This window comes from Varanus komodoensis, unplaced genomic scaffold, assembly GCF_004798865.1.
Source record: "Varanus komodoensis strain SLA01 unplaced genomic scaffold, ASM479886v1 scaffold94, whole genome shotgun sequence".
Classification (NCBI taxonomy): domain Eukaryota; kingdom Metazoa; phylum Chordata; class Lepidosauria; order Squamata; family Varanidae; genus Varanus; species Varanus komodoensis.
The window spans coordinates 139,802-162,965 of NW_025336646.1; the positions used below are offsets into that span (position 1 = coordinate 139,802).

At 41.1% G+C, this 23,164-nt stretch overlaps 1 protein-coding gene across 1 annotated transcript; it reads right to left on the reverse strand.

Annotated features, from left to right (window-relative positions):
* Positions 1-1,063: 1,063 nt before the first annotated feature.
* Positions 1,064-14,586, reverse strand: SMU1 (SMU1 DNA replication regulator and spliceosomal factor). The gene is made up of 12 exons (XM_044418894.1): positions 14,458-14,586; positions 13,211-13,421; positions 11,297-11,449; positions 9,878-9,988; positions 9,327-9,455; positions 8,012-8,131; positions 6,878-6,994; positions 5,470-5,597; positions 5,264-5,390; positions 3,717-3,884; positions 2,872-3,024; positions 1,064-2,143 (listed from the first exon to the last, which is right to left on the reverse strand). The coding sequence occupies exons 1-12, from the start codon at positions 14,481-14,483 to the stop codon at positions 2,045-2,047; spliced, it is 1,542 nt and encodes a 513-aa protein (XP_044274829.1). The 5' UTR covers positions 14,484-14,586; the 3' UTR covers positions 1,064-2,044.
* Between the last annotated feature and the right edge of the window lie 8,578 nt (positions 14,587-23,164).

Below are 23,164 nucleotides of genomic sequence, written 5' to 3' on the forward strand. Positions count from 1 at the left end.
CTAAACTGCATGGGCCAGAAAATCATAATCTCAGGCTTGTATACTGCGCTACTCTTCAAGTTTTTGCTTGGACCTGTCCAAACCATGAATACTTACTTTCAACTATTGTTTAAGAAAGGAAGCCTACTTCATAAACCAGTTTAAGTCTAATCACAACTGGTTAGGGCAGGATAATGAACTGATCAGCAAAAGCAAATGCCTCACATCTTCAGTTGTGCCAGGGTGAGTGCTCATGCCCCAGGCTTAGTCATGTAAAGTAAGGTACCTACATTTTAGGCAACACCTATGGGTTCTCTCAAGCTATTGGATGGTTTCATTATTGTCCACTGTTACTGTTTTTAGGGTTAAGCATGGCTGTCTGCCTTAAAGCCTTGACCAGCTTTTCCCCCACTCAACCAACTAATTATGCTGTCCCTTTTGGATTTCATTTCTACTAATCAGCCTATACTTATCTGTTGAACTGCAACTGATACAGCCAGGAGTCAAGCAAGAATTTGTCCTTACCACCTGACTTGCGTACTAAGGCAATTTCCAATTAAAACCCAAGACTCGGGGTTTTGAAGATAAGATTGAGGAGAATCATGTAAGCCCCCTTGAGTTCCTCAAAAAAAGTAGAAACTATAAGCGTAATAAATTATCAGAGAAGTTAACCTGGAAATCCCTTATTTACTAATGCAAGCATTATAATCATGGCCTCATCTACCATTATAGTGTAGTCTCTAAAAGCTTCTATGAAACACAATTTAGGCCTTGGACAAATATTGCACAACTGACCTACATGGTTCCCTTAACTTGAGGAAGAAAAGATAAAATGCTCAAGGTAGAATTTGATTTTACAAAGAACAAGCCCTGCTGAAAGCTACAGGGAAGCTGCAAATGCTAGCTTCATTAAGCTGGTAATTCACAGTGGTAGATTCCATATGACATGTTTTCAGTAGCTGCTGGCTTGCTGAGCTTTAGTGGCTCTACAGTATATAACTGTCAGCAGCTTAAAAGAGTTACCTGAGAACTGTGGTCTTTCTTGAACAACTTTTACAAGCTGATTAAAAAAAAGCCCTTGATGTCTAATAAATGAGATTTTATTGCAGAAGACTTTAAAAATAAAGGAACAACCAAACTAATGGCTCCTAATAAAAACTAGGTATCAGGAAATGGTCACTCAACAGCAAAATTAATAATTATTCAATAAGTCTTCAGATCACAGCTAGAAATTTCTCTGAAAATAGCTGGATGAAGATTCTTCATTTGCACAGTAAATATCTTTTGGGATATTAAAAAGCCTGTAAAATTTCATGATGAACAATTTTCTATGCTATTAAGAATAATCCTATATTCTAACTCAAGACTAATGTCAAACATTTTGCCCAGAGCAGAAAAACAGCTACAGGAATGTTGCCATATTCATTTTGGGAAGCTCAGAAGATTTACTTAGTAGGAATAACACCTCAGTTTGAAAAACTGTAGGAGTCCATCCAGCCAGAGTTGAATTCTTTGAATGCCCATGCCTTCTAATGGGTAACATTTAAGTATTTGCTAAACATTCTCATTAAAATAGGCAGGATTTTAAAGTGTTTGAAACAGATGTTCCAGCCAAAGATGGAATATAATGTAGCTTAATATTTTACTGTATTAAGGACAGAGAATGTTAAGACACAGAACTCTAGCTCAGAAATTTAAACATTACTAAGGCTCTATGCTTTTGTTTTCCCTAATTTTGCCATATCTAGAAGTATCTTTATTTCAGGTATAATTAAAAACTGAACTATGGTTAATTTCCATAATAAGCAACAAAGAGGAACATCTTACAATAATTAAAGTTTTCTTTGCAGCTTAACTGCTTTTGCTACCTGGGCAAATTCTGCATTGACTAGCACTATGTTTAGCTGAAAAGCAATCTATGCTTCTTTCTTGGGACATATGAATATGAAACATAATACAAATTAAACAACACTTTTGGACCTATTAAGAACAGAAAGAAACTTCTCCACAACATAAAAACCTTCCTTGTATTCAAGATCCATGCACTGAACGGAATTATTCAGTTTTATGGCTTCCACAGCTTCAGCAGCCCATCTTCACTATAGGTAGCGATCAAGTTCTGATGGGGATGGTGAGCAATACCAATTACATCTTTTTCATGAACCTAGATAAGAACAGGAAAAAAATTGTTAAAGTTTTCTCCCAGATATAAACCCAAGTGAAATACTTACTTGTTCCCTGAAAAATAGATTTCAGAGAGTATGTAGGAAGTGTTTGAATCATCATGTTCAGAGTTTACAGTGAGGAATATATGTGTACGACTCAGGCTGTAAACTGGCACCTCCAACCAGGTTGTAGTTAAGAGCTGTGGAGTAGGCTACATCAGGTAGAGATGATGCAGAGGTTATGAAATCAGGATTTAGAAGAAATAATATGATGGCTGAAGGAAGTCTACAAGAGGGAAGCAAGGGCTGAGGAGAAGATTCAGGGGATAGGGCTTAAGAGGATGTTACACAGCATCCCAAACTTTCAGTTTCTCAGGCTTACCAGCCTACAGATGTTCTTTGGTATGCAAATAGGGGCACACTGATGATCAGAAGAAGCTTCCTGTCACTCCAAAAACATGGAAAATTGGGCAGGAAAATATTTGTAACCACGTCATATAACTGAACATAGTTCTGACCAAGGTTTTGGATAGTGTATGGATTTTACACACTGTGATGAAACATTAAAAATTATTTTAAAAGATAATGCATCAATTTATGTAAACCAAGCCAAATGTCTATGGACAGAATGCTCCAACTGCTTGCATGAACACTGCAGCATCCAAGCTGGGGAAAAATCACATCTCAGATCACAGCACCTGCACAAGAGCCTTTCTCTGCTACTCACTGTCAGCGTTCTCTCCAGCTTGCCAGTCACTGTGCTGAAACAGTAGAGCACGAAATCTTCACCCACACAGTAAATCCATTCGCCTCGGGGAGAAAGGGCGCAGCAGACGAAGTCACCACCTTCCCTCTTACCGGAGCTGAAGCTTCTCACAATCTATGTAGTACATTAAAAATACATACATACATACACATACACACACATCAGCTGCCACTGTATGGGATTCTATGGGATTCTCGCTGTAATGCCTTCTGAGAATACAGAGTAAGAACTGAGAGAGCCCAACCTCAAGTGCAGAAAACCAAAAATTAGTAACCTTGCTAATGGCCAACTGTTAAGGCTGGCCAAGAGTCTTTGCCCTATTCTGGGAAAGTGCTTGCAAAATGAAATATATGTAGAAAAGTTTTGAGCACTTGAAATGCTCAAATATATATATATAAAAGGTAAGCAGCCTTATCAGTGGCTATAAGACAACAAATTATTGGGTTTTTTTGGTGGGGGAGGGAGTAAGGAACATATAGAGCATTCTGAGCAGCTATGTTTTTGCTTCCAAGTACCAATACAACCAAGATTCCCACAGATCAATAGATAATTGGGCATAAAGGAAAACAGAAATATTGACCCATGCATTCCTTTCCAAGATACTGCTGAGAAAATTAATATTGTTTGCTATTATTACTTCAAATCCCAGCATGTAAATGCAGCTTCCTAATGTCAGACGAGTGCAAGACTGAATTATAATGACCTGGTTTCACCAAGCAAAGTCAAAACCATAGAAAGCTTTAGCCCAAAAGCAACTTTAACTGTGCTCTCAGTCATGCCAAAACTATTAGCCACCCATCACATACTTGTCCCTGCATGTTCATAATGACCACTGTATTTGATCTGTTGCAAACAACGAAGTGCTCTGGATTTTTAGGCAGCAGAATCACACTGTTCACAGTGATGTCTGTCCCAGCGGTGCTGCCAAGTGATTTGAAGGTGTTACAGCACTCTGTAGTCTTCATGTTCCACACCTGGAAAACCAAACAAGCAAGAACGACAATCACTGCAGATACATATGAGCAAGTCCCCATGTTGTGCCATTTGCATGGAATTCAAGCTATGTAGATAAAAGCATGGATGCCTGAGGGGAGAATGCATTATGTCCCTCAGGTCCCCACAATATATAGGGAGAGCTGGCATGTAACAGTAGCATTTGCTCACAATTCATGAAATAATCCATGAATTGCAGGGACACCTGCCACTTCAGCACCACACGCGTGCTTCACCCAATTTCCAGGGGCAACGTATGCATCCGTATGCATAGCTTGTTACTCTGACATCCAAATCTGAGCTCTCTGGTTTGGTTGTGGATGAAACAACCCTAAATTAATGTACGGCTTGTTCCCGCAGCATGGCTAGATGGTTGCTAGAAATTGGAAGCAGCTTACATGTGGTATATGTCCTTGTAACTCATAGGTTACTAATTAACCCCAAAAAAGAATCCAAAATTGGGGGTCAAATTCTTCTGTACCAATATTTAAAACAGCATCAACTATTAAATTACAGGCTGCTAAACAGTAGCTTTAAAAAAGGTACAGTGTTCCTAGAAGACAGCTAGGTGCAAATTAAGATGGTTTCTGAATGGAATATACATCAGAAAGAGCTGCAATTGCCAGGAAAAAAATATGAAGAAAAAAAGAGAAACCATTCAGGGTGCAACCCTCTGTGAATTTACACAAAACAGCCCAAAAAATTCCATGAGCGATAGCCACCATTGTACTTTTTAATTTTTATTTTTTAAAGAATAAAATTACAAAGCACACTATACACTGAAAAAGAAACAACACAAGAATAAACATATTCAATAAACAAACCCCATATATCACTAAAACTATTCTTAGCAATCCTTTTTTCATCCTAATCCACCACATCAATTTATCATCAACAGCTATATTCCAAACTTCTTTATATTATTGAATTAATTGAAGATCCTGTTTCTCCTTCCAATTCTTTTGCTATTATTGTAAAATTTCTTTAAGCTACGGGTTAGCAGATAATAATTTTTGTTTTAAATACTGATGGACTTGACCTTCAAGTTTGAACTCAGCTTTCTGGATTATGATTTCAGAGATTCATCCTTATTTAAACTAATAAAATTCCCCTAAATGTGACAGGCAGAGCATATATATGAAGAGTCCACAGCCTTGTTTGCAGGTAACAAAGGCAACTGGAAGCAATTCATTGGTTAATTAATAAATTAACTTTATTAATTTATGCACAGATGTGCCCCTAAGTGATTCTATACCATTCTGCCAAGACAATTCACAAGATTTGCCTCACTTACCTGATGCAAGGTGATGGGAATATTACAAAAGTTAAACAAGCAAAAAGATCAGTATCCTGAACTCACCTTCACGGTGCCATCAGAGGATGCACTGATAATGTAATGCCCATCCTGTGTAAAAGTGGCTTCATTCACGAATGAAGAATGACCACGAAATTCTTTGAGAGTCTTCCCAGATTTCAAGCCATGGATCCTGTTGCAGAATAAAAGCTACCTTAGTGTTATTCATCCAGGACAGGCCACACAGCAAAACTTAGAAAAGTGAGACATACCTGATTGTCTGATCAAAAGAGGCACTAAGAATTTGACTGCTGTCTTTTGAAAAACTCAGGCAAGTCACCCCTTTACTGTGTGCTCTTTCAAACCGCCTCAGACACTGCCCACTCTGAATCTTCCACACCTTGGAGGAAAATAAGAAACAGTTGCCTTTATAAATCTGGTCTCATTGAAATTTCCTATTATTTGCCAGCCATCCTGACTGCCAACTTAGCTTGCTTTCAGAAATTGTTTCATTGTCAAGTTATGATCAAATATAAAACCTAGTTGTGTAGGACTCTGAGTCATTAAGTGCCTGATATTAGTTAAATGGATGAATCCTGTGGACAGGCTAACTAAGCTGAAGAAAATGGACAGCTAGAGACACTTATTCTGCATTTCTGTGTTTAAATCAGTGTAGCAGGGAAGTCCACAAAGCTTACTAACAAGCAACCATTTTTCAAAAAATTTGCCTGTACACAGATAGCTACATTGGTAATTTGTAATGCACCAACAGCCTACAACAGCTTGCAAAACTTCCTTGTCTGATCACATGGACACTGTACTTCCTCATCACAAGTGAGCAGCTACATTCAGACTGGAAATAAGCAGGTATTTACAAAAGTTTGATTTCTCTAGCCTGATGCACTCCAGATGTTTTAGACAAACTCCAGGTATTCCTAACCATTAGCCATGCTGATTGGAACTGACAGGCGTTTTAAGTCGAAAACCTCTGGTGGGCCTCAGGTTGGCCTAGAATTATTAATTTTAGCAAAGGTCTGTATGGCAAACAGAGTGTGAAGATTCTCATCAAAAACAGTTTCTGTTTAACTACTAAGCTTCCAAGGCAAGCACGGAGTCTTCTAAGAGGTCAATCCTACCATGATTCTTCAAACATGAGAAACTGCAGCAGATTCAGTATCATCTTACTTTTTTACATTTTCAAAGGGACAAGTAATGCTTTAACCTCTGAGAAGCTTAGGCATCAACAGCCAAGCAATGTGGTTTAGAAGAAACACAAAGCAGCCTAACACAGATCCCACATACCCACCTCAGGAAGCCCGTTTCTGCATGGCTGGCTCCACTTCCTTCCAATCAGACTTGTGGAGAGAGAAAGTGAGCGATTCTGCTGTTCTCCCCCCACCAGATGTGACTGGAAAGCAGTCAACCCCAGGGGCATCTCTCTGCAATGCCTCAGTGCATGGACCAGCGCTCGTTACGATTAGGAAGGATGCTACAGAGGCACAAGGGGGTGGACTCTGCTGTGGGGCAGTAATTCTTGCTGTTTCAGGGTATGACAGTGAAGGGTGCGTCTGACTTAAATTCAGGAAGGAAAAGCCTCTGCCCTCAGATGTTTAGGAAATGGGTCCTTAAGAGAATCCTCCTGGATTTGTCTACTGGCCTCTAGTTCCTTTCACTGCATACCTTGATCTTCCCATCTTGTGCTCCCGTTGCTAACATTTCAGTGTCCCTGCTGAAACACATGCATAGTACTGCATCATCCATCATCATAAAGTTATCCTGTGCTTGGTACTTCAGATCCTAAACAAACAAACAAACAAACAAACAAACAAACAAAGCATCAGCCTCAGAAGGAAGAGAAACCAGAACAGCAACAGGTGGGTGTGCATAAAATCTCCGGAGGGAGTCGCCTTTTTCTAAATCACATCATTAGCCTATCTTTGCAGCAGTCTTCAGGGACTGGGAGGGATCTCCGAGTGGGAGGCCTTTTGTGGCCTGCCACACGAGGCTTTCTGTAATGGAGGGTGCTGGGGGAGGATACGCACAGGAAGTATGCTTTCAACCCCAAGCCATTCTCTCTCTTCTTAATGCAATCAAACCAAGCATAAAAGTATCATAGAAACATAGAATAATAGAGCTGGAAGGGGCCATGAAGGCATCAGGTCCACCCCCTGCTGCTGAAGGACACCATGTTACACCATCCCACTCAGATGGCTGCCCAGTTTCTTTTGAATGTGGTACTAGATATTACTTGGCAAGTGCAAGACTACCAACCCTGTGTTTGCCACTGATATAAATCTGAGAAAATCACATACTTTCCTCTGCAAGCCTTCCTCACAGGCCAATTTTCCCACCACTAGGCTCCCTCCCAGTCCCAGACCACAGCTAGGGGTGCGGAAATAGCAATATGGGAAGAATTAATCACCCACTTCCCACTTTTGCCTCACAGGTCCCCCAACCCTTCACTTGTATCCCAAATTCATGAAAGACATAAAACATTTGGTTTGGAATGTTGTGCTTGTAACGTTTAGTATTTGCCCCAATTTTGAAAAGGATGATGGTTAATGCCAAATTAATTTGTCTGATTTGTTTTCCCCCCTTTTTGCCAAGAAAAAACCTACTCGAAGTGGCTTGATATTGCTTTAACTGATGGAAAAGCAACGTTCAGTTTAGCACAACGCCCTAATTTCCTAATTCCACTCTATTTGGGGAAAAAAAACAGCATAGAAGGTAATTGAGTATTTCTTATTTACTTTAATTTACTGTGATCAAGGAGGTGTATTATCCCATTTGGCAGCTAAGAATATCCTGTTTTACCTTTCTGATTTTTCCAGTGGTGAAGTTCCATACTTCAATGAACCCATCAACAGAGCCTGTAACAAGATACTGGCCATCCGGGGAAAATCGAGCACATTCCACATGAGACTTTTGGCCAAACTGTTTTAAGTGAACAAAATACAAATATATAGTAAAAATCGACAACTGCTTGAGTAGTCAGGTTCAATATGTCAGTATGTAACGCTGGTTCATCTACACTCATGTACATGATGGGACATGTACTGAAATGTCTTTAGTTGTTTCAGTAAATGTTTTTACTGAAATGGATTTAGTTGTTTCAACTGTTTTACATTTGTATATTGGAATTTTAAGCTGTAATTTGTTGTATTTGCATTTTTATTCTCATCTGTTATTGTACCCATGTTTAGGAACTGCTGTGAAGCACCCAGAAATGAAATGAAAATAACAGCCATAATAATATCCATTGCTACAAGTACAAGGGATGGGGAAAGATGTTTCAAGGACTTTGGTCCTCAGAAGTATTCCTGCCCCTTCCCTGAACTTTTATAAAGTACTTACTCGCCCTAATTAAAATGATGTGGGCACCTACTCAGTTTCTCAGAAAGAATTAAACTTGCTTCCAGTAAGAAGAGTTCAAAGTACTGGAATGACAAGCACATAGATGCCTTTTAAACTGAGAATACATTAAAGGTGAAGTCCTAGGCTTCGACAGAAAAAAATCCCACAACTGCTCTCCCACTAGCCAACCATGCTGGCTGCAGAATGTTGGGAGACCCAAGGACTTTTTTTAAAAACTGAAACATGAAAAGGACTGTGTCCTATGGGTGCATGGGATTTTTCAAATTCCCTTATCTAAAGCAGCAGACACTACTGTGTCTTTGGGAGGAGGACTCCAAGGGTCAGATTCTTCCCCTTACATCTTCTCTAGCCCCAAGCTCCACTAGCATGCCTCTCTAGATGGGTTGAGAGGACCATCAGAGACAAAGAATATTGGAAAGACTCTGAAATCAGTGGCTTCAGTCTAGTGGATGTTAGCCAGACAGGGCTGCACGCTAAATCATTTAAAGCTGTTTTGTCCTGATATAATGACCACTACCACAATCTGCGAGCACACATGTGTGCTGGTTCTCCACATTCTGGCCCTGAAGGTAGGCATACCCAAAATGCCTGCACAGCAGTAGGCCAATTGCACCTGCTTTATCTGAACATCCCAGCAAGAAATTCTAAGTTTCAGTACATTCTTATCTTTCCATTCTGTTCTTTTATTTGGCCACTTCCCCTCAATCATCAAAGTTTCTAGCCCATTACTTATAAACAGTAATTATGGACCCACCTTAATATGCCTACTCAGTTGTGTGGGGAACTTTTCCTCTTCAACATCTTTGACGGCTGCTTTGCCTCTGAACAGATCAATGGTCATACCAGGAGGAAGCAACCCCTGATGCTGTTGCCATTTTAGTGCCTGTGAAATCAAAGAGATTGAAATTAAAAGAGCCTTTTATCATTTCTAAATCTAAATGATATTCTTCACACTGCAAAGTTACAGCTCAAATGTCACATAAAACCATTTTCTTGGTGACAAAGACTTGACTGCTGATATCACACCGCAGGAGAGTCACTAACTGCAGGTAAGGGCACACGTTTACACAGCAGTAAGTTGTAGAACTTTCTGCTGCCTAAATATGCATAGGATAGCACCAGAGGAATTCTGCTTAACTGACACTTATTTGATTAGACCCATTCCATGAAAAGACTTTTTGTGCTGTGATGTGGAAGACTCAGTTATTACTAAAACAAAATGTATTTAATAGCATACTCTATAGTAGTTGAGGAATAAGGTACTCCATTTTCAATTTCACAGGCCTAGGGGGGAAAAAACTTTACCTGCCCCAACAATGCCATAAGACGAGATGGCGGCACAACACTGACTTCTCCAGCCAAAGCTTGGGCAATGGCAGCTCTTCGCTTCTCTTTGCTGCTTCCATCTGGGTATGCCTAGCAGGAAGCAACATGGAGGCTAGTAACATTTTTACTAGAATAGCTCTAACTTAAAAGTCAGTAAGAGTTATTAAATAGCAGCATGTTTGAGTATACAGTGATGTAAATATACAACTATTAATTCATATTAAATAACAGATTTTTTTACCAAAGTAATACCAATTTAAGTATTTGGGAGTTGGATAAATTTGTTAGGAGCAGCTGTTGTTTAAAAAAAGTGATAAACTTTACCCTGAGTTTAACCTAGCTAAGGGAAAACACCCGCTCCTGAATCTCATGGAAAAAGCAGTGTTTGCGCTGTTTCCATCTCCCACAACTGATGGAGAAGGTGGTGCATGAAGACATCATCTGGAGCACAGAAGAGCAAGGAGAAGAGCCTTCCCAGTTAACGGCCTACCTATCTCCAAAGAGTGATTCACTCTTCCAAGAATGTTAGCTGGTCAGCAATAAACCAGGAAGCCCAATAGTCAACATGTCATTTCTTTGAGGAAGCAAATTGCTGGGAGCACATTTAAGGATGATCAAGCACCATTCTAAGATAATTTTTAATTAGCATGGAAATCTGTTACTAAGAGAGAACTGCAGAAGGACTGAATCCCCAAATAAAAGCTTGCTGTGATGTGTGATTTCCATATTATTTATACATATTCTTAAATAACATGCTTTCTGCATATGGAAGTAGTATTTGCTGAGCCTTAAAATAAGCAAAGCCCCTCATCAAGCAACTTGCAACAGATGGAACGGCTAACACTTTTGGATCTGAGACACATTTCTCAAAAGTTTCATTAGTACAAAGAACTTGAACCCAAAAGCAAACATAAAAGAGAATGAGCTCAAGAAATCAAGGCAGCAGTTTTAGAACTGGAAAGCACAAAATGCATTATCTTGAGGAATAGCCAAAAAATATGAATGACATTCTCTAAAGCCTGACCTGAATATAGCACTAGAACAATTTTTCAACTGTCAGGACTTCCAGGAGCATGCATTCTCCTTCTCTCTTTTCTTGTGCTGAAAGCACTACCACCCCGTTCTACATTGGCTCCAGGTTGTGCTACACAGGTGTGCTCCCAATTCTGCTTTGAGAACACATTTTACCAAAATAAGAAAGTGGAAGGATAAGCTGCTTGTTATGTCAAGCGGCCTCCTTTCGTACAAGTATCTGCAAATGTAGTGCCAGGTGCACTATTATTCAGAAGGACTGGAATAGCAAGGCAAAATGGTAAAAGAGATTGCCAAATAAAGCAGAAACTAAGAAATAGCCCATAAAATAGGTACACACTATGTTCTTAGATAGCGTATGCATACCTCACGTGGATCAAAATAGGACCTAGCCAAAAGGTTTTCAAGGTGAATATATCGCTCTGGCTGTGTCTGCTTTAACATGATCATTGGGTCAGTTTGTCTCAAGAGCGATCTGGCAGCCCCCAGTTCACGAAGCTCTATCAATTCCAAAACAACCTGAAATATCAGAAGGGAAACAGCATGGCACACACAAATATTTTAGTAAAGCTTCAGTCTTTCTGTGTACACATTTTTACAGAATCTTTCTGCTAAAACTAGCATGCAAGAAGGCTTGGAAATTCAGTTAAAAGAGAGCTATACAAATAGAGGAATTAGGTTTTAGGTTGCTTAAGGTTTCAGAACTGGGATACTAAAGGCTATAGATCAGAGCTCTGAAAACTCTAAATGATTTTAAGGGAGGAACAAGCAGTGGAATCAAGAAAAACATGCTGTAACATCTCATAGACTACACCACATGGTGATACTACTATATTGCCAGATACAATGTATAACAAAAAGCTAATCTACTGATAAATTTAACTCCCAGCTATACATTATGAGAATGAGATGGCAGGATTCTGGACTGTCCCACGTCTGACTGCAGATGGTAGGGGATTCATAGTTTTAATGCTTACATAAAAAGCATTCTGCATTTATCACATCAGGGAAAAAGCTACACTAAATCTTTCTCCTTGTTTTTACAAAAGGAGGCAAGAAACAATATAATCTTCATCAATGCACTCTGAAGTCATGAAGTCCAGCATTCTACCACCTCATTCTGTATAGGCTGCAACACTAAGTATGCTTACTGTTCATACTAAACACAGTTGGACTTATTCCAGTGAATAGAACCCACAGTTTGCTCGAGAAGAAAATCCAGTTGGATCCAGAATAAGTTGAGTGAATTTGATCCACTGCAGTCAATTGGACAGTGGCTTAACTTCCATTGTTGTCAATGTTAACATTAATCTGGATCAATCCCATTCTTTTCAAATATTGAACGCATAACAAACATCAAACATAATAAATACAATAAAGAACAGATGCTTCTAGTGCTGTTGTTGTTGGAGCATGTAATTACATGAGAAATCAATGTCAGCATGGAACTTCCTTGACTCCCTTAAAAGGAATTTTTGAATCAGAGTCAAGCTCTGAAACCCAACGAGGGAAATTTATATTAATGCTAATGATACAGGCAATATTTTCAAACAAGGTCAGAAATTCAAAGTATTGACATTTACTAAAGTAATTATTACATGACGTTCGAGACATACCTCAAGGCCTTATTTACATAAATTAAGAACCAAACTAGCAAGCTTCAATTACCCAACATCCCAGTCTCACTTTTTAGATCCCCATATAAAGTAAACACAAGGAGACATTCAAACAAGAGTCCAAACAGAAACCTATCCTAGAGTAAATGAAAATAGCTGAAGAATATTCTAATTACATTTTAGTTAAAAACTTTACTAGATAAACCCTCCATCTCCCAACAGATTGGTATCCATTAATAGAACTAGAGCAATTCCCACTGTGGCTGAGGAATACTTGCCCTTATAAGTCACTTGGCTAGGTCTCTTTTAGAAAACAGGTGAGGACTCATTTATTTTGCCAAGCTTTTAAAATCTGAGGGCTGCCAGCCATTTTAATGCTGTTCCTACTATACTTTGTTAAGCACAGTTTATCTATCATTTAATGCCAAATGAATTTGTAATGAGTAGTAGTAGTAAATTATTTAAGTTATATGCCCAAAAGTGGAATAAAAATGTTAAAAAGGAACATCAAACAGTAAATGTCAAAAGAAATTTGGCTCAACTGCTGTCAGAAGTAATATATTTTGTTCTCCGCAGAGACCAATTACACCATAACATTGCTAAAAATGTAAATTGTGTTGCAAAACTACAGAAAGAGATTTTATTTTCTTGCAAGTGGGCTGACCTGTTCATACAAATCAATGAGTGTTTTGTCCGGCAGTTTCAATGACTGTATTGCTTGCAGTACCGTATCCCAATGGCCACTGTTAATGTCTGCCACAAAGCTCTCAATGCTGTCCACTGTGTTCAGAGACACTGTGGTTTCCTCCTGCAGAGTGGCCAGGGCACGATGAAGGCTGTTCTCCTTCAGATACTGCATGATTAGTCGGATGACACTGAGCAAAATAAATAGCAGGTGCAATTAATGTATTGATTTGGTTAGTTTCTTTCCCTTGGATGTACACACGTACAGTACCTCCACTAATGAATTATTACATTACAACACATACAAAGAGCAAAACTACCACAAATTAGTGTATCCAAGATGTCCTGCATTGCATTACTTAATTAAGCCACTAATACAAGCTTAGAGGCAAGTAAGGACCCACTTTAACTATGATTAACTATCATTCCTAACCCTAGCTTATAGGAGAAAACAAGCAGTAAATAAGTGAACTGGCACACCAGGGAGGTATGTACACTTTAGCAGTTCCTAGCTTTTATCATGTCTCAGCTAAAAACTCACCAGGTGGCCTTAGATAAGCTACTGTCACTGAACCTCAGCCCTCCATCCACAATAAGGGATAATAATCAAAGCAATAAGCAGTTATAACACTGGCTCAAATAATGATAAAATTAATCATTATCAGAGAAAACCAGTGGAAACAGAAAATTCATTGACAAAACAATATGATGCTCCTCTAAATTACTCCTGGTGTCTCTCTGTCCCCTAAGAACTCGTTATTCCGCTGGACTAGGAGACTTCTTTTTACTGTCAAACAGTTTCCCCCTTGTGTTCCACGTTCTCTTTTCGCTTTCTCATTTCTCCCTCCCGTTTAACTACGTAATCCGTTGGGAACCCTTTATACGACCGAGGACAAAGTCAGGTTTCACGGGAAGCGTTCTGAGCCCTCGCGGGGAGGCGGGCACGATACCAAGAACAGGCAGCACGTAACGGTTTCAGGCGCCAGGAGTCCCCCCTCGCACGAGGGTGCAACGCAGGCTGCCCTCGCCGGCTCTCGGGACGGGCTTAACACACCCGTGCTCGAACAAAGTCTCAGGACACACACACACACAAAGGCCCTCGGCCCTCGCGAGGAGGTGGGTGTTTTAAGCTGGCACAAGGCGTCGTGGGCAAGAACCAGGCAAAGCGGGGCGCCCAAGCGGGGGACGGCAGGAAACGGGGCCCTTTTGCCCGGTGCGCGCACTCACTCGGAAGACTCGATTTCTATCGACATGTTGGACCAGATGCTCCGGCACAGCCCAACAAACTCCCCAGCTCGACTCCCCCAAACAAGACGCTCTTTCCGCCCTCGTGCACAACTACTTCCGGGTCAGCGCCACGCTCTTCCTATCATAGAGTTCCAGCGTTGACGCTCAGGGGCGCCTGACTTCCGGGCAGCCCCGAACCTTTTGAGGGTTTGTCTTTTCTTCTAAGGCAGGACTTAGGGGTGGCTAAAGCAATTGGGAAAGACGACAGTTTTGTGTAGCTGTTGATCGCGCAGCGGCATGACCATCACGTGGAAAAAGGAGCAATGAAGATAGGGGCTCCTCCTTTTTCTGAGTCAAGTCTTTTGTGTGAAGGAGCACAGTTCGTCTGAAGATTTTGATAAATCTTAAATTTAGGGCACAATCCTATGCATGTTTGGACAGAAAAAAAATCCTACCAGCCCCAGCGTTCCCGAGCCAACGTGGATATTTTTTCCCGTCTAAACATACAGGATTGCACCCTTAAATTTGCAGAAGTTCCGCCCGAAAGCCAGTGCAGCACAAGGCAAGCTGCTGGCTAGTTTGAGTAGCGGCAAGCAATTTAAGTTCGTCAAACTTTGCCGCGATCTCAGGGTGTGTTTCTTTAAAACCCCAAACAGCTTCGAACTACAGCTATCCTGCAATATTATTTACAGTAAACTACAACTGCAGGGCTCTCAACCGCAACGACTTTTCTCCCGTGCAATATAAGGTTAACAGACAGCATTGGAATGTTAAGTTTTTAGCGATAAAAAAACCAAACTGAATACTGCTATTACTTCATCCAAAGTAAGATAAGGTTTGAAACAATTTCTTTCTTTCTTTGCTGCTAGGTTTTAATAGCTGAGGCGAGCGACACGACGCTGTTCTCGTCACAGGCGTGCAAAACATTTTTTCCCCGTTGCATTCTGTGGATAACTTTCACTTTCGCTCCAGTATGTTGGAGGCTGAAAGTGCAGAGTTGAACTCTTGCTTGAGGTTAAATCCCAGTCAATTCAAGGAGACTGATTTCAGAGTTTATAAATACAAGAATCTAAAACTTTCAAGAATCCAGTGTCATTTTATTTTTTAAAAAATTTCTATGTTACAGTTGAGAAACGACACAAACAGACGAGCATCTCCCTTAGTCACATGATTAAATCCCTAGACCATGCGTTTTAATATACACGGCATGTATCACATCCCAAAAGTTGCTGCTTTCTGCAGTTTTCCAGGCAATGCGGCGGGGGGGGGGAGCAGCCAATCAGGACAGCTCCTTAATGACGTCACAATAGCCCCTGCTCTCGTCTTCTTTTTTACCCCTGAGCTAATCCATGTGGACTAGAAAGTGAATCACTTTGAATTCTGTGTCGATGTTCCAGTGTAAGCGTCTATAGATTTGCAGCCTTAAAAAACAAATCACAGTTATTTCATAGACTGCTGAAAACGCGCGTGATTTGCCTCTTCTCGACCTGAAAAAATCCTTCGCTGAATCAACGGAGTAAAACGAGTAGGATATCTGAAGTGCATTCGTTTCTCTGTCTAGTCAGGAGTTAGCCTCGCTTTGTTTAACGGGACTTACTCCGAACTAAGTATGTGTAGAATTGCAGCCCAAAGGATTTAGAGCTTCGTTGTTCCTCAGTGCGATAGCTTTTAGCCTGATCGAGCAGGGCTCGTACGTCTTTGTGAGAACACGAGCATGGAAGTGAGGAATTTCTAGCCTTGCAGCTGCTGATCCAAGGAACTTAACCTCCTCAGTTTTCCCAAGGAATTGAGGGAGAAAGTGTAATTGGAAATTAAGACAAACTGGATCTCGATTGCACACTGCAATAGAAAGAATTAATTAATAGAATTATTAATTAATAGAAGAGCAGAATTAATACAACACCAATGAATGCATGCAGCTATTGCAATATATTTATGCTTAGTGGAAAATAGAGGGGAAATAAACATTCACATGTAAGTCACTCATCTTCCTGAGCTTCCTTCTCCATACATATGTGTCACATAAATAGATACATCTTGACTGCCATTTTTTCCTAAACCGTAACAGCTTGAGTTCACAATAACTCTCAACCTAGTAATGAACCATGATCAGGACTTATTAAGTAGAGTGTGCATAAAATCAAGATTTTACCCTGTCTTGCAGGAAAGAAGACACCGATTTTTGACACTGGGTCAAAAGAGCTGCTCAACTAATTGAGAGTCAAGAATCAAACCAGTTTAAAATAAGATAAAGTTCTATATATTTTGTTTAACACATGGGGGCGCTAAAAGCTACTTTAAAATGTGTATTAATTATACATGAGCAAAACTGCCTGGCAACCAGACATACAAGCTAGCTGCCTATCTTTTACAATCAAGGGTACAAGCCTATTCATGCTTAGGCAGAAAAAAAGCCCTGCCATTCTTAGAATTCCCGAAATGGCAAGAAAGTATACTCCTGTAAATTATGACAGAGTAGTCATAATTCTGAAGGCTGAATTGAGGTAAATGTTATGAGAATGAATGGGGAAATGTAAGAGATCCTGAATTCTCATCACAAACCTTTTCCAATTTTCAGCTGTCAGTGCCATACTGGAAACATGATTGGAACACTTTGTCTGAGGAGCATCTGTAATGGCGCATTCACATGTGCGCGTTGGTATGGTTATCCTGTTATCTGGGTACTCCTCACCTCAAAAGGGCCCACCTCTAAATTGAAAGGCATGTGCCAGGGAGGAAACGGGTGAAGGGATGGTCACTTGTGGGCACAACCTGGCACTTTTTGCAGGCCCTTCTTACTTCTGATCATACTCATCAATGGAGCACACTGGGAAAGGAGTTGGCAGTTCCAGTACCTGTGGTTTGAAATACAGGGATGTGGGTGACTTGTTCACTGAGAAACCATTGTGCATCAGCCATGGATTCAGTACACACTGAATTCTGGGAAAGTCTGGGGATGCATCCGTGGATCACACAAAGCTTCAGTATTTCTCTGAAGCCTAGAGGGTGTCCAGGAATGCCAAAAGGACTACAGAATTCTTCATGTTTGGGACTGTACTGATCTATGAAACTTGAGTGCAGAAATCGCAGCACAAAACTAGTTGTGATGGTGGCATATTCATGTTTCAAACATGGATAGCTGCCTAACACACTTAAACACAGGGTGGGGAATTTCAAGAGTGGAATTGGAGGTGCCAGGCTTCTACAGGATTCTTCCTGATAACACTTCCAGACAGAGTTTATTGCTATTCTTGAAGACAACATAAGAGAAAAGCTCTTAAGAGACACAAAGGGTGCACAGCCCTCTCTTACCCACCACATATCTGCTTGTTTCTTTTTATTCAGCACAGCTCACATTTGAAAATAAAGATCCTCGGTCTCATATCTACAACAGAGCTTCCATATAGCACAAAGTGTCTGATCCTGATTAATCTTGGAAGCTAAGCAGGGTCAGGCTTGCTTGAAATCTGGATGGGTGTCTTAAATGTCGAATGTCATGAGCAGAGCTGGCTGGAGCCGGGGGTCAGACTAGATGGCCCAGGAGACCCCTTCTGACTCGCTCTGTTTCTATGTAGTGAATTGCCCAAAGAGCTTTGGCTACAGCCTGTATGGAAATATAATTGTTGCCAATTGCAGTACCTCAAAACACCCCAAGAGTAATTGGCCAGAGAAAGGCCCCAATAATAGCTGGCCAGAGGGAGGCCACATAGTAAAAACACCACAGTTATACTGTCCCAGAAGGGAGGGGGAATAAGAACAAAATGAACTTCGTTTAACCCACAGCTAACACACTAGACTGACCTCGAATACGGTAATCAAAGGGGCGGTGGAAACTGGCTCTAGCCGCCATGAAAGTTGCAAATGTGCAGGGAGCAAGAACATGGCAAGCCTGTGTGAATCTCGAGCAGATAAGAAATAGACATGGGAAATGTCTGATCCTTGACAGAAGAAAGGACTCTTTCTCCAGCACGGGAGGGGGTGCATACACTGATGTATCGATGTATTAGATGTGTATTAGGTGACCTAATTGGTTACCTAGGGTATAAAACGCATGTACTGGGGTGCAACTTTCGAGACACTGCTTTGGGCTGAATGTCCCCTTCTGTCTCCCTTTATTCTACAGTGCACTAGAATAAAGCTGGCTTTGGCTCTAAGTCTCGTCTCAGGCTCCTTTTGGTTTGGGTCTGGGTCCACCCGGGTTTGCCCCAGCTGTTCACTGGCTGAGTCCGGTAACATTATAATAATAATATATACTGCCTACAGACCTACTACTGTAACATAACAGGCTATGCAACCTCATACAATAAGGTCTCCACCTATTAGGTACTCAGAAACCACAGAGCTTCTACATATGAGGAGAATCAACCTGCAAGGAGTGGGGATGTCCTGACAGCCCAGCCCCCATTGTTTCCCCTGCCTTTTGTGCATGGAGGGCAACTCGGTGAAGAGGGAGGCCTTCACCATGGTTAGAGGCAGCTCCCTTCTTCACAGAATCAACCTCCATAAGTGCAGACAAAAATGTGTAAGAGTAGAGGGGGTATGGCTAGTGCCTTCTTTTCCTCCCATGAAATATACTAATGTAATCACATAATAATCACAATGGCAATAATAATAGCATACCCAGAATTGGAAAGCCTGAACAGATTCCCCAGTTTGAGACTCTTTGAGACAATTTGTTTGCTTGAGTATTTACAATGTTTTCAGCTTGCTGAATCCAAATCTGTCCATACCTAAGTGGTCTAGTTTAGTGCTGAGCAGTGCTTTTTTTTCATAGAATGCACTGGAACGGAGTTCTGGCACCCTTTTTTGACAGATTTTCCAAGTTTTAAAAGTAACTTTTGAAAATTTGATGTTTGGTCCATGTGGCATGTGTACTTCACACTGGTTGTGATGGCGCTGCTCGGCTTGTGGTGCTGCTCAGCTTGTGATTGGTCATGTGGTCACGCGCTGAGTGCTTACTGCGGGTGGGGACTGTTATGTTTCGTTACACAACTGACGTGTGTGGGTGTGCGTACAGTGATTGACTATGTGTGAAAGGTAAATAATTTCATGAGTTCTGGCACCTGGTGCTGAGCCTAAAACAACCCAAAGATGGCTGACTCCAATCCCTACCAGTATGAACTTGCTTTTGCAGTCACATTGTTCAAGCAGTTTTGATTCAATTTGAGAGCAAGGTAACGCATCCCGAAGATTTTCAGAAAACTGAGTAGAAAAAATGCAAAATGACAGCCAAGTGAAATTTACTTTGGGCAACATCTATACAAAACATATTGCAAAGCCAGTACATTGATCAGTCTTCTGTGGCGCAGCAGTGGTGAGACTATGGCAAAATGATGGCCAGAATCACTACTCCTTGATTAAAAACTATGCTCCCAATTTTGTAATCAGAACAGCAATGAAAGATTAAAAACTACAGAACTGGCCAAAACTATTCTTTATGTTTCCCAGGAGTCTTTATATTTGCTCTTATTTTATTTCAGTAGGGAACTCCATAACAAAATTAAATAACAGGATCCAAAATGTTACTGTTGACGATCATCCACTTAGCATTTAAATGAAGAATATTTGGCTTGTATTGGCAACTCAGCGGGGTTGCAGAGACACTGTCCGTGTACCTTCATGAAAAATCAATCGTGCCTGAGCATCGGACTCCTTATAAATTCAAGACCATTTGTGTCATCTTCATACATTCTTGCGCAATGCCTATGCAACTCTCCTGCCTTTTCTTCTTGCAGCCCCTCTGCTCCTGATGCACATAATCCTCTGAACTGAGAGGTTTACACACGTCTGATGAGCATAGCTAGGCACACCAGTCGCAGCAATTGCTGCTGCCAGTGTGCCAAGTGCCACGTCTTTTACCTAGAGGAAGTGCCAGGGAGGGGGTGGGAAGGAGGCCGGGACATCAGTGCAAGCCGCTGGGCCCATCTGTCTCCCCTCCTTGCCTCTGGCATGTCCCTTTTCATCCTCTCCGAGGCCCTTTGTGACCTTGAGGGGGCAACTCTTGGAGCCAGTCTGGAATGAGCCATGCTGGCGAGCCTCCAAGTTCAGAAAAGTGACCTCAGAGAAGGGGGAAAGAGGATTTTCCAGTGAGTGGGGAAGGGAGGAGTCTGGAGGGGCCAGGATATGAGATATCCTATGCCTCTTCTAGCTTCCTTACTTCCTTCTGCTCCTTCCAGAGTGGCTTAGTGAACTGAACGAAAAGGCTGTCTAGCAAGAATCGCCAAAGAAGGAAGAGGGGGAGGGTCTGGGAACTGCACAAGTCTCTGAGTTTGGATGCTGCTGAGCAGCAAAAATGCATTTGCTAGGATTGTACCCTGAGGCACCCAGTTCCCCTGGTTAACAGTCGTCTGTACTATGGTGGGATGTACTGTATTTCTATCTATACGATCAGTTTAAATAATGGTGCACATGAATTACATATGTAAAAATTATACAAACTCGTATCCATTTTGGGGTTGATGCATTTCTTGGTTCTGTGTGACTACCCTAAGTCCACCTCGCCTTTTTTTGTAGCTTGAGCCACAGAGATGTGTCTCTGTTAGGATGGAAAGAGAATCTGATTCCACCCAAGAAAAATGGATCACGAAACACAAAAGTTCATCCCAAAGAGATAGGTTTTAATATAATCATTCTGCAGAATCATTTTCAGTGTAGACTTATGCAGTGATTCCAAAATCCGGGACCTCCAAGAAAGCAATTTTGATATTTTTTTTATGAGAAATGGCCTTCAGCTTTAACTTGAATAAAGATCACCACCATATTTGTGTTTGGAAAAATAAAATACTTAAACAATAACAAGAAAGGGATTCAAATTAGCAAATCTCCCTCCCTCAAAGAGCTTTTCCCCCTTGGCTCTTTAATCATGAGAGAGGTTTTGCCAAGCGTATTCAACCTAAGAGGTTACAGATGTTCTTGGCAAACTTGTGTGCTGGCGCCCAGCCTGTGCCTGGCCCTTATTAGCATGTGTACTGCCTGTCTAGTGTTTCATCTTAAGAGGAATTGCAGTGCTAAGGGGTAAAACCTGTAGGAAGAGCAAAGCACAATGGCATTTTGCAGAAGGCACTTTGGCACGGGACGCTGTGTGTCCTTAGCTGGACTAGAGCCCCATTGAATAAAAATGATAAATATAAAAGTAATTAAGCACTAGTAAATTGTATGGGGCTTACTCCCAGGAAAGTGCATATAGCATTGCAGCTATAATGTATGTTGACTAATACATTGAACATATTTACCAGAATCATACCCAATCTTGTGTTAAAGCTGGGGTTCAGCCACAAGCACCCCTATTTTCCCAAGATGTTTTCAGGCAGTGCCAAAAATTACCTTGCAAAAATGTTTGGCCTTCCACTTGTCTTCAGTGACCTCATCACTTAGTCAGATTGGATTGGCTACATCATCTGACACTTTTTGTTATAGAATGCCAACCGTCTGAATTCTGACTGTTGGAATTTCACAGGCACTTATTGGCTGTTGTCCATGTCATCACTGGTGCTAAGTCACTGCTTCCCAAGGGAGGGAGATAATAAATCAGGTTTCCCATTTCAGATGTTGGTGCTACAGCAGAAAGGCTGGACAGGGAAGTGGGGAAATTTTTCGTAAAGCTTTGCTGGACAACATCCAGTGGTGTCATTCTACAAAGTCTACACAGTTCCCTTGACTCGTCTTGTGCAAGTGGCTGACTTTTAAGATGGCACAGCCAGTTGTGTAAACGCTTGAGCATAGCCCAGTGGTGGAATGCACAACCGGATAAGCAACAGGTGGAATGTGCAACCAGATGAGCAACAGATTGTACATGTATAACGTACAACTGCCTGCACAACTATGCTTGTGCAAATGTAACTTTAGTTGGATTCTCCTCTTGCTCATTGTTTGGAATGTAGTTTCTGCTCATGCAGCCTCCTTTGCACTAACAAAACGACTTGGATACTGCCTAGTGAGATGAAATTGCAGCAAAGGAAGTACATTTTAAGATAAGGTAAGCGATTGCATTCAGAATGCAAACTCTACACTTCATTTAAAGAGTCTCACTCAATATTGAGCTGGACACAGATGCCCTTGAATATGGACCCAGCTTGAAATGGTTCTCACCTCCACCTGTTTCTGTCTTCTCCCTCCTTCCAATCCCTCCCTCTCCACATACAAAGGTGAAATTGTTTAACAGTGGCAGTAAGGACCATTGAACATACAAAGAGTCTTGCAGGTCCTGTCTTTATTTTGGGAGCTGGTGATAATGCATGTTGTAATGTTTTTTACCCCTTGAATGGATAGACATCTAGCAGGAAACTGGACGGCCATGTGTTCTAATTAAATAGGACAGTCCTCTGCTTGTAGGTCTGGGAGAGGATAACTTTGAAAGAGGACACTTCTGTGTTTGGAAGGCTGTCTGGTCCAAATCCAGAATAAAGATAAAGAACAGGAAGAAGGAAAAGCTGACACATTGGCCAGTGGTACTTTCCACCTGGAGAGGCAGGCACAGAGGTCATTTGGTCAATCCTCCTCACTAGGGCAAGTTGGATTGTATTTCTATTTTTGTTAAGAATGATTATTTCTAAATTTTCACCTATACATATAAATTAGCACATGTGTGTTTTATGCAGATCTGTTCTCCCTACTGTACTCTTTTCAGCCAGTGCGTGAGTGCGCACTTGAACAGGTAATCATAGCCTGTAATCCCACATAGAGTGTGGGATTTAATCCCCCCCCCCCC